This window comes from Eleutherodactylus coqui, chromosome 2 (assembly GCF_035609145.1).
Source record: "Eleutherodactylus coqui strain aEleCoq1 chromosome 2, aEleCoq1.hap1, whole genome shotgun sequence".
Lineage (NCBI taxonomy): Eukaryota > Metazoa > Chordata > Amphibia > Anura > Eleutherodactylidae > Eleutherodactylus > Eleutherodactylus coqui.
In genome coordinates this window covers 131036226-131049013 of record NC_089838.1, presented here as the reverse complement: position 1 = coordinate 131049013, position 12788 = coordinate 131036226, and the positions used below count along the sequence as shown (strand labels likewise).

Here is a 12788-nt window from a genome sequence, read left to right as displayed (position 1 = left end):
CAGAAGAGACCGAAGGAACCAGAAAGGGGGAGGGGTATGTCTGTACGTCAAATCGAACTTGAAGCCGAGGCTACGGGAGGATATAGGGGTAGGAGACGAACAGGTGGAATCTCTGTGGGTAGAAATACAGGGAGGAAAAAATAACAAAATCCTGATAGGGGTCTTCTATCGACCACCAAAAGCAACAAAAGAAACTGAAAACTTACTACTAAGGCAGATAGAAGAGGTGTCAAAACGAAATGAAGTAATTATCATGGGGGACTTTAATTACCCAGATATAACATGGGAGAACGAAACCTGCAAATCTCACAGGGGTGATAAGTTCTTGAGAGTAATTAAAGACAATTACCTGAACCAACTTGTGCAGGAACCAACAAGAGGGAGGGCCATTCTGGACCTAGTACTAACCAACAAACCGGAACGTATAAAAGGGGTGCAGGTTGAGGGGCACTTGGGGAACAGCGACCACAATATAATCAACTTCCAGCTGTCAATCAATAGGAAGCCTTATCAGGGAGTGGCAAAGAAACTAAACTTTAGTAAAGCAAAATTTGATGAGCTTAGAACTACTATCGGTAACATTAATTGGGACAACATCCTCAAAAATATCAGTACAGAGGACAAATGGGAGAAGTTCAAAAGGATCCTAATCGCCTCATGTGAGCAGTTCATTCCCTTTAAAAATAAAAGAAACTCAGCTAAAAGGAAACCAATGTGGCTCGACAAGACTGTAAGAGGGGCAATAAACGAAAAAAAGAAAGCGTTCAAACTACTAAAGCAAGAAGGCAGCGAAGAAGCGCTAAAATCATACAGGGAAAAAAACAAAATATGCAAAGATACGATCAAAACTGCCAAGGAGGAAGCAGAAAGACGGATCGCAAAAGAGAGCAGAAACAACCCGAAGCTATTTTTCAACTACATAAACAGCAAAAGGATTTGCAGGGAGAGCGCTGGCCCTTTAAAAAACAATGCAGGAGAAATCATTGATGATGACGAAGGGAAAGCAAATCTACTAAACAGTTTCTTCTCAAGTGTGTTCACCAAAGAAAAGGAAATGCCACACGAGATGCAGGGGAATAAAACGAACCCCTCACAAAATATCTCATACCTAACGCAGGAGGAGGTGCGGAAGCGTCTAAAGAAAACTAAAATTGATAAATCGCCGGGCCCAGATGGATTACACCCAAGGATACTAAAGGAACTAAGTGACGAGATAGCTAGGCCGCTATACCTAATATTTCTAGACACTATCAAGACCGGAGTAGTACCATTGGACTGGCGCATTGCCAACGTGGTTCCAATTTACAAAAAAGGGAGCAAAAGTGAGCCTGGTAACTACAGGCCAGTAAGTCTCACTTCAGAAACGGGAAAAATTTTCGAGGGGATTCTGAGAGACGCCATCGATGAGTACCTCAAGGAAATTAAGGGAATAACTCCTCACCAGCATGGATTCATGAAGGGTCGCTCATGTCAGACAAATCTGATCAGTTTCTACGATGAAGTAAGCTCTAAGCTGGACCAGGGAGAATCTATTGATCTTGTATATCTGGACTTCTCTAAAGCCTTTGACACCGTGCCACATAATAGGCTAATATACAAAATGAGGCAGCTCGGACTGGGCGAAAACGTGTGTAAGTGGGTAAAAAATTGGCTCAACGATAGAAAGCAGAGGGTGGTAATAAAGGGTTCGTACTCTGATTGGACCACAGTCGCTAGCGGGGTGCCACAGGGTTCAGTATTAGGCCCCACTCTGTTCAACATATTTATCAATGACCTGATAGAGGGGCTGCACAGCAAAATATCAATATTTGCAGATGACACAAAATTATACAATATAATTAATGCAACGGAGGACAATGTACGGCTACAAACGGACCTGGATAAGATGGGGGCTTGGGCAGAAAAATGGCAAATGAAGTTCAATGTTGAAAAATGTAAGACTATGCACATGGGCAAGAGGAACGGATGTCACAAATATTCACTTAATGGGGTACCACTAGGGAAAAGTGATATGGAAAAGGATCTGGGGGTATTAGTGGATAATAGACTAAACTGGAGTAACCAATGCCAGTCAGCTGCTGCAAAGGCAAATAAAGTCTTGGGGTGCATTAAAAGAGGTATAGGGGCGAAGGACGAGAACATTATCCTTCCACTATATAAGGCACTTGTCAGGCCTCACATGGAATACTGCGTACAATTCTGGACACCGGTGCTCAGGAAAGATGTCACAGTGCTTGAGGGGGTTCAAAGAAGGGCAACTAAACTAATACATGGAATGACGGGACTGGAATACCCAGAGAGGCTATCCAAATTGGGACTATTTACTCTAGAAAAAAGAAAGTTAAGAGGCGACCAAATAACCATGTATAAGTACATGAGGGGACAACACATGGATCTCTCCCGCGATCTGTTTACACCCAGGACCACGACGGTAACAAGAGGACATCCGCTACGATTAGAGGAAAGTAGGTTTCATCACCAACACAGAAAGGGGTTCTTTACTGTAAGAGCAGTTAGACTGTGGAACTCTCTACTGGAGGAAGTGGTGATGGCAAAATCCATAGAGGAGTTTAAAAGGGGACTTGATGTCTTTCTGGAGAAGAAGGATATTACAGGATATAAATATTAGGTTAAGTGTCAATCCTGGTATATAGGCAGGTAGGAACTATTAGGGGTTGATCCAGGGAACAGTCTGATTGCCATTAGGGATTCGGGAAGGAATTTTTCCCCCAAAAGGGCTAATTGGCTTCTGGCCTTGGGGTTTTTTGCCTTCCCCTGGATCAACACAGTAGGATAGACAGGCTGGACTAGATGGACAATGTCTTCATTCGGCCTTACATACTATGTTACTATGTTACTATGTATATAGTTGGTGTCATTTAGAGTTTTTTATGACCACTCTATGTGATGGGTATATTTGAGTTGTTGCAGTACTACCAGTAGGTGTGCTATTTGCAGTCTTTATATAAATCAAAGTCGTCTTTGAATCATGTTGGAGCACGATTGCTAATTAGTTATTTTCATTTTGTGTCATTCACAGGATTTTGCTGGCTTCCTAATGCCCACGTATTTTATATATTCTGAGAGGAGCTCTAGCGTATGTACTTTTTTGTTGCATATATAACCTATATGACTATTGATCTCAATATATATATTGTCAGACATGGTCGTAACTAAAGGCTCAGGGGCCCAGGTGCAAAAGTTCAGCTCAGTCCTTCACACCAACTTGTACCCGTACCCATACCTAAACCATGCTGCATACAGCTGCAAAACAAATTTACATTTGCCCCGGGTAATGGCCCTCCCTTCTCCGATTGCCGAGGCGGTGAGACGGCATATGACAGGGGCCTGCAGGCTCCCGCTCGCTAAGTGGCCGAATTGCAATTGCACCCCCCTAGCGGTGTGCCGGTGTTGTCAGAGTACATCTTCTGACACACAAAAAAACAGCTGTTAAAATAAGCAGTTAGTAATGAATACTCACCACACTACTAAATTCCGTTATCTGCCATAATAACCAGTCCTCATTCAATGTATAGAGAGCTTTACTAGTTACTGCATCTATTGGGCCTTTGTGGATCCTTTGGTTTAAGGTATAAACAAGATTGTACAAAGCTTCTCCCACGTATTCCTATGTAAAACACAAGTATGATTAATAAAAAGAAGAAATGCATGTCAGGGCCTGTTCACATCTTGTTTTCCACTCCGCGATTTGGGTTCTGTTACAGATTTCTATCTGGATCACAGAAAACAGCATCCAGACAGAAACCTGGATGGAGTTATAGGCTTTCATTACTGAAGCCTGCTCAAATGAAGGGCAATAAGGTTTCTGCTTGAGGAGAATTCCATTTGTTTTTAACATTTATGCTGAAAATATAAAGTAGTCCATGGTGACCTAGATGCGAACCTGTGACAGTACTTAGCAGCAAAGAGAAAAAGGATATGTGAACAGGCCCTAACCTATATGTTCCAAACAAAATATTTACTTGCAACGTGATGCATGCAATGAGCAGTTATGTTATGCAAATAGCTAGTTTTGAAGTGTGAATACTGATCACTGAGTACTGAACGGCCGCTAAGTCAAGTGAATGGAGAGGGGCGGGGGAGAGCGAGGAGAGAAATCTCCTGCAGGCCGCTCTGTGAGCAAGCCAGCAATACTAGCTCCTGTGCAGGAGCACGGGAGTGAGAACACACAGGGACGAGTGTCTAGCACTGTTTGCCCGACATTCGTCCCGTGTAAATGGACCTTTATAAACCTATGCCACCACAATGTGGACAGAGCTGTCTGCTTCCTGCTCCTTACACAGTGATAACGACCAACATTACCACAAGAACTTCACTGTTCCTCTTTGGAAAACCCATGTTGTCTACTCTGCTGGCTACATGCTAAGTTCTGGAAGGCATCACACTTCTGCTTCCTCAAAAAAAGGAATATCAGTATGGTGTTTTCTTTCCTACTTTAATGAATATTGGCAGGTGAGTATATAGGAACTACAGCAAAAGTCACCTTTTTAAAGAACAAATGCATTCTTTTTTAATAAGGAGTTCCAAATTCATTGGTGTACATGGCAATACATTAAACAATAGTTTAATGGGGTTGTCCGAGTTAAGGAAAAATTTAAGAGAGAGAGTAGGAAAAGGTATAAAACAAGATAAGATACATTCACTGTTCTGATCCCCGAATGGTCCAGCGCTGCTGCTCCTGTCCTCTGAACCAGACTTTGTCTATATGCTGCAGTGGTGAAATGTTTAAATATGTGTATGACCGCTGCAGTCAATTATTCGCCTCAGAAATCTTGTGCCATATACTGATGAGGTCAGTGATTGGCTGCAGCGGTCATGTGTGTATATAGACATGTCACAGACGCAGCATGCAAAGAAAGTCCAGCACAGGCAATAAGAGCCCCGGCACTGAATTTGAGGGGGAATATAAATTATTTGGTTGTTTTTTTAATCTTTTCCTGCTCTTAAATTTTTCCTCATCTCAAACAAGTCATTTAGTACATAATATCTCTGAGGTTACCTTTACAGGTTACTGTTAATGGTATTTTCTACAGTGGTCTACAGCAGTAAAAGGCTACAACGTAAAACTATAGCTCATATATTCATCCATTTAACACAGCCCAACGAGTAAAACCTGATAATTGTGCAAGTAAAAGGGCCTTAAGTCTATATGTATATGCAACCTGGACAGTCTACTCCTACACAAATACAGTCTTAGTTGTTCCTCTATCAGCAAACAACTATATACACAAATAAAGCAATACAATATTTATTGTTCAAAAGATTCTCATTTTTCATTGGTTTCAGATACAAGAAACATGAATGCAATAAAACATCAAAGATATAACGAATACGTTGTAATAAAATAAATTGTGGAATTTGTCATATTCTCTTTTGCTTTATTACAATTGACTCAAATTTGTATATAAATTTACAGGGAGTAATTTTGTTGGTGACATATGCCACCTCTTCATATATCCTTCTCAAATATGAATATACCTGAAGTCCTGATTATGATAACCGGAAAGGGATCCACATATTGTGTTATTCTCCCATTGCTTAAGTTGCATCCAATCCAAACATAAATTACAGTAGGAAATCAGTAACTAAGTTTTTTTAAAAAGGAGGGGGGGAGGTAATATAGCGGGATACCTAGGAACAGGGAAGATGAAAAGTAGGAAAGCAGAGAAGAAAGACGGAGTCAATACAATGTTTAGAAGTAGAACTGTGTTAATGCCAGGTCAGCCATGAATGAAAGTAGAAGACTTGTGGTTAAAGCAATACTTAACTGGACAGTCCCCACAAAAATACCAAAGTTAGCACTTTCAACCTGTCCATTTTACCAATAAAACATCAGTAATATAATGTACAGAACAAATCTAATACATTTGAGTAAATAAAAGTAAGGCCCTTACTCTCAGGAAGCCGTACAGACAAGTAGACATCCAGTTGGTCAGTAACTTTTCAACAACGGTTTCTGTTCGTCTTAGCATTAACTTTGGATGTTTGTTACTTGATTGCTCAATGAGATCTTTACTCAATGTTTCAAGTAGCCCAGTGAGGTAGAGTAGATTACTCTGAAAGTTAATGGTCAGATAGGATGCAAACATACATCTAATAAAACAAGAGAGAACCACAGGTTATGATTTGCTTCCAATAGATAAATGTTATCACTTCTGTAGGGCCACTTCTACAGAAACTTTTTGCAATGCTTATGCATTATAGTCAGTTTTGCTCCTCACAATGTGACTGGAACGGGCCACTTCGATAGATTTATATTCAGGCCGTGTGCTATCCGTGTATTCAATGGAGAGCACACAGCCCCATAATAACCTATGAGGCTATTCACATGACACTTTCCACACAAACTGATGGCCTGTGTGAAAAATATTGCTGCATGTCCTATTCTTGTAATTTTCACAAACAAGAACAGCATATGCAATGTGTTGGGTCTATGTATATCAATCAGCACATAGACAAGAGTCCATGCGTAGTCTAATGTGAGTAGAGCCCGAGTTTCTCAGACACAACTTGCATATGGTTGTCTGAATATGGCGAAGGGGTCAATCAAGTGGATAAATACCATATTTCTTGAATAGAAGATATATAAATTAATGAGGTTCTTACCGGTCCTTGACTGAGAAATCACTCTGTTTTTCCAAAGTGTGAATGAGTAGAACCAAAAAATTTTGGTTTTCAAATAATGTTTTTAGAGTATTTAGTATTTCCTCATCTTGTGTCGATTTTTTGGTTTGGAATGGCTGTAAGTACCAAGATCACATATTACTATCATGGTTGGCCAATGGAAAAGGCAAATGGCAGTTTATAGTCGAGTATGGTAGGCATGTTCTGATTTCTTCTTCAATTGAATGGACTTGGATATATAAATGTCAGGGTGCCAATCTGCATATATATTAGGATGGGAACAGGAAAATTGTACACAAGATACTATGATAGCAGTGACGGTAATAAGATTATGAATGTTTTTCTATGAGTCAGATAATCATGGGATCTGATCATAACATTTAAACCCGATCGTAGATCTAAAGGGGTTTTCTGGGACTTTAAAAGAAAATTAAAAAGGCTTAAAAATCAATAAAAATTGGTGGTGTGCACAAGGAACAGCACGTGATCGCCCGCTGCTTCTTCTGCTGCTCCAAGGGTGGACAGGGAACGACCGAGATAGGGGAGTATACAATTCTTATTGTTTTTAAAGCCATTTTCACATTTTTTTTAAGTCCCAGAAAACCCTGTTAGTCACTAGATGTCAAATATTATGGGGTACAGAAAGGTATTTCATTCCCTCTTGCATTGACTCTAGGCATAGCTGGATGCTAATTTAAGCGCCAATTAGAGTTAAGCATCATGTACACTGCCATAGGTCGGCAGCTGACTCGGCGTTCACCCAGAAACGCAGGAAAGTCTCATTTCAAAAGAGAGTGGATGAGGTTGTGGTTGAGGAGTAAAAATGAATGTTAAAACTTGCAAGTCAGACAGAATATCAAAAAGAATGAAAAGATCAGAGGTAATCAGGTTGTACCATAAGCATCGGGAGATACATACAACTGCAATAGTATATGCAGTTGTGAAATAAAAAATTAAAAACTACCAAATACGAGGAGAGAAATTGAAAAATTGTAATAAATAGGGGCAGGGTAGCTTAAATCCCAAAAATGCCACAATTTTACATTTTCTTCTTTGCTTTTTGACTTTTTACCTCTGTAGCTTTCAAACAAAAAACAATCTCACATTTTCAATGTTATGTTCATGTTCAGCATCCAAAAATTATATAAGATTAATTAATCATGTCTCACTTACAAAAAATGTCCTAATTGTGGTAGAACAGTGAAGTTATTTAGTGACTGTGGAGAACTACTTCATGTTTCATCTTCAGTAGTAGTACTTTGCTAACTGCAATTACTGGTAATTCAGAAACTATACGGGGAAACTGAAGGATTTTCCGCTTAAAATTTAGTTTTCTCCTTATGTCTGTTTGCATCATATTTGGATGATTACCCCAAGTCTGTTGGATTAATCAGAATCATCTGAACAATTCAGTTCAGGATAAACTCTAGGATAAAAAGCATTTAGCACATGGCAGTGTTTAAAGTGCCTGTATGGAAGGGCAATGGATCCCTTGTAGCTCTATTTATAAAACTACAGTACAGGAGGCAATACATTTGTAAAAGAAGCGTGCCATATTGTCTAAATTATATAGAATTCAGTAGAAAACAACTGTCATACATCCCTAGAAGAAATCAGAGTGATGTCATAAGCTTTGAAGTAGGACAAGCGGCTCTGGCACCCTAATGCAGTTGTGTTCACAGTAAACTGATCACTAAGTGATTCTGCTCACTCAACTATAATCTTTGTTTTTTACATGCAGCATTACAGTTTTTTTTGTAGAGGTATGTCTGTCAAGGAGCTGAAGTCAGCAGAATAAACAAAGTTAAAGTACCGTAAATACTTCAATTTATTAACTTTTTGACTTTTAGAAAAAAACAACTTTAATTTCCCATGACTTTTCCCTTCCAGTGTAAATATTTAAAGCATATGAGTGACAACATTCTATATTTGAGAACTATTGTTATTCCTTTCACTATTGTTATTCCATTTCACATCAAACTGCACACTCATTATCACAAAAAGGTTGGTTCTATACAAGACGTGATTCTCTATAACTTCCTAGCACTTAACAAGGCAAGGAATTTACTTACTGATGGAATATTTTCACATAGTTTTTCAAATAAGTCTTGTTTGTTTTTATCAGGCTGGAAAAGAAAAAAAAAACAGCAATGCAATTAACTTGATAAAACCATAAAATATTTGAGTGTAAATGTTATTGTCTGTCTATCTATCTGGAGAATGTCATTGTTTGACTGTGGCCAAACTGCTTTTCTCATTCTGTACATAGTGGTAGTCCAACTTTGATTTGCACACCAGATTCATATGAGACAGACTGGTAACAACAAATACACTATTTAACAGCTAAATAATGTTGTTAAGAAATACAGCCCAGCTATAGTCTATCTCACTTAAAGTAAATATCCAGCCTAAAGGCCCATTTACGGGCAAAGCTAATCTTTCAAAGGATTGAAAGATTGAAAGTTTTAGTGATCATTTTGCATACAGTGTTAATGGACATTAATGTCCATTAACACTTTATTATCTTCATTTGCATGTAAAAGGGCCTCCTGGAGCTGTTTGCAGAGCCCAGCGTGTGAGCTGGGCTCTGCACACAGCTGTATTGTCTTTATCTCTGTGGCTGAATAATAGATTTTAAACTCACCCTAAAATGAATGATTATCGCTCATTTGCGGTCATTTGAATGAATTTTGGTGATAATTATGGGCCTTTATTCCCTTAGCAATATCTGCCATATCTTCACAGTGGATGAGTGTCAGATGTGAATGGAGTGAGCTCAGGAGTTTGGTCCACTCCATACACATCTGTTGCCAACAGTGTTATACAGCTGCCACCTGCTTACAATGGCCAGGATCAGCTATAACTCTGATCCCAGCTGTTTAACCCCCCAGAGGCCATAGTCACTAGTGACCACAGCATCTAAGCAGCTCACCTTTTCTGCTAATGACTAGTTTTCTCTATAATCAATTTCCCTGATTACTTTTGTTTACCAATTTACTCTCAAATATTCTGGTGAATTAATGTAAGACTTGTCCACACTTTTTACAAGAAAATATAGATATAGGAACAGCAAATTAATATATTACCTAATTAAGTTTAAAATGTTATCAATCTGTTACAATGCAAATATTACCTCAGGAAAGAAAGTATTTAGTGCAAAATGTTTGTAGTCAAAGAATGGAATGGTCCCCAGCGCTCCCACGGCCACAACGTCTTTATCAGTCTGAAGTTCTGCAAAACCTTCACAAAAAATAATATTAATGAAAATCTTCCCATTATAATTCACAGTGATGTTAGTGGAATGGTAGCATGCATGTGTGGCCGCCTCAGCACCCACTAATTCATGAGATTAATTCTTCTGCAACCATTTTACCTATAGAAGAAGCTGCTTCCAATACATTAGGTCCTATCTAAAACTAATCTCTCTGTCAGCTGGCCAAGCTGAAAATGTATATGTATTAGAGATGAGCGAACACGTTCGGCTCCGCCCCTTTTTCGCCCGAACACCGAACTTTGCGAACACTTCAGTGTTCGGGCGAAAAAGTTCGGGGGCCGCCGTGGCAGCGCGGGGGGGTGCGGCGGGGAGTGGGGGGGAGAGGGAGAGAGAGAGGGCTCCCCCCTGTTCCCCGCTACTGCCGCCCACGCCGCCGCGCATCTCCCCGCCCCCCGGCGGCACCCGGACACTTACGCGCGAACACTGCAGTGTTCGGCAAAGCCGGTGTCCGGGTGCGGATGTGTCCGTAACGGACACGTTCGCTCATCCCTAATATGTATTTATCAGATGAATCTTAGGAAAGAGACAGAAAGGAAAACAAGGGGGCGCTATCTGATATAGTTTATTGAAGACTATCCAGAACAAAAGTGAAACAACCGATAGATATACTCTCACCTGGTCTAGTTGTGCTAATAATGAGCACAACCACATAACATCACATTGGGGTTGGTATTATAAGCCTAGTGGTAGAGTTACGAGCCTTGTTCTGGTCCCACTATGGGAAGGTCTTCCCATGGAAATCACACCAGGCTGATAGCTGAGCCATAATAAACACGACCAGTTAATAGGTGCTGCTCAGGAGACAAAACTACATGTCTGAAGAAGACCTCAATTTGGAGTCAAAGCGCATTGTCTATGTTACCTATGTTGGGGAATAAAGATTGCTCTTTGTAAAGTAAGTCTGACATTACATGTGCTAACGTCTCCTGAGCAGTGCCTATTCACTAGCTATGCATGTAATCACTCCTGTTTTTTTCCCTTCTTGTCACTCTGGCAACTCTCGGGGCTGCCATCAGGAATTTCTACAGTCAAGGCATTTTTCCATTATTGTCACAATGCATACACATGCATAGTTGGATATTTACTTGCACTTCTATGGGCATGAATCTTAAAGGGGTATTTCTGTATTTATTAACTGATCACCTATCCCCTGGGTAGGCCATCAGTAGTTGATGGACAGGGATCTGCTGCATCAGCTGTTCTGAAGTTAGACAGATGCTATCATCAATGGTCAAAGAAAGCAGGGGGAGCACCGGCTTCACTCCCATTAAGATCAATGAGAGGGCCATGCTGCTTCCTGCTCTCATGGTCTAGACATCACATCCTGTCTTGAACAGGAAGTTTAGGAGAAGAGTGGTGGTCCCACTGATTTCAATGGGAGTGAAGCTAGTGCTCCCTGAATTTGCTCTGACGACTAAAAACAAGAGTGCAGCAGGCCAAATGATTGGCTGATGGGCAGGGACCCCGTCATCAGATAAAATAGAGACTTTCTTGCGGATCTTCCGTGGATTTTAACCCTTGTCTTTTTAAAGGCTTAAAATCGGCAGCAGAAATCCACAGCATTAATAGGCATGCTATGGATTTAGAATCTGCAGTGTTTTTCAAAAATGCTGCAGATTTGGTCTGGAAATGTTATGCTCCATGTGAAGAAGATTGTTGCTATCTTCTCTACATGGCTTATACTATAAATGCTGCATTATTCCTCATCAAAATCCACTGCAGAAATTTTGCAGCATTTATGGTCCTTGTGAAGTTGGCCTCACAGATTTTGCATTGGGCCCCAGGAGCTTTAGGTTATCCCTCTGAATATTACAAGTTTGTTCCACTTCCATCAACCAGACAACTTGCTACTTGTGACATTGTGTACTATGCAGAAGACTATTACCTCCATATTTTTCCTTACAAGGAGTTACCATGGCTGCATTATAATCCTACTGTTAAAATGTAACTTTTATGAGTATAAACAAAAAACCCAAACAAAAAAAGATAATCTATAAAATCAATAGGCTGTTCAAACTAAGTCAGTGAGCAAAAAGATTATAAAATTATAACTACTTGGTAGCAAAGAAGCAGCTGACAACCAGGACATGAGAAAAAATGTACATAGGGAGGTATATACAAGCCATTGGAAAGGAAAAGTAGAGAAACTGTCCAGAATAACTGTTTATGATGAGTGCACCCACCTTCACGAATCTCTTTCCTTATTTCACACTCCAGCTCTTCAAGATCTTTGCCCAGTTTCTTGCTGAGTTGTTTGGATTTGTGTCTTGTGATTAAATAGGCAGCTAATAAGATGGAAAACATATATTGTGCATTACAACACAACACAACATATTTTTGATCTGTTTATGTACTTTGTCCCTTGACTAACTGAAAATACAACCCTATGACTAGAGTTTTCAAAGGTGTTTACTAGTATAGGTCACACACATGGGCTACTAAACAGATCATTTGGTACATGGTTAGTATGCATCTGATGTATATATCACAGCAACATGTCAGACGTTTTGATCACTTGAGGTCTGGGTGCTGAGACTCTCACTGATTGTTGCAATGAAGGGTCTGAAGTACGCAACAGAGTGCTGTGGCCCTCTGGTTGTGATTGTCTCTCCTTGGCTCTTCTTGGCAATTGAAGACAAGTTCATAGAAAACTTTGTCTGTCTTCAAATGCTGGCCATGGACATGTGACTGCTGCAGCCAATCCCCGACCACAGCACGGATTGGCTGCAGCAGTCACATGTCTGTATGAAGAAGGACCAGGACAGTCAATGATTGGCTGCAGCAGTCACATGCCCTTGTTAAAAAGGACCAGGAGGTATGAAAACCAGTGGGGGACCTGAGAGGTACCAGTAAAGTGTAAGGTGAGAAT

The 12788-nt window shown here is 40.2% G+C and overlaps 1 protein-coding gene across 1 annotated transcript in view; it reads right to left on the bottom strand.

Annotated features, from left to right (window-relative positions):
• Positions 1-12788, bottom strand: part of PLXNC1 (plexin C1) — a 132985-nt gene that overhangs the window by 32957 nt on the left and 87240 nt on the right. Inside the window, exons 16-21 of the mRNA XM_066591529.1 lie at positions 12103-12204; positions 9779-9885; positions 8718-8771; positions 6628-6761; positions 5916-6114; positions 3482-3628 (exon numbers count right to left, since the gene is read on the bottom strand). Coding sequence (XP_066447626.1) covers positions 3482-3628; positions 5916-6114; positions 6628-6761; positions 8718-8771; positions 9779-9885; positions 12103-12204 — 743 coding nt within the window. The remainder of the gene's footprint in view (positions 1-3481; positions 3629-5915; positions 6115-6627; positions 6762-8717; positions 8772-9778; positions 9886-12102; positions 12205-12788) is intronic.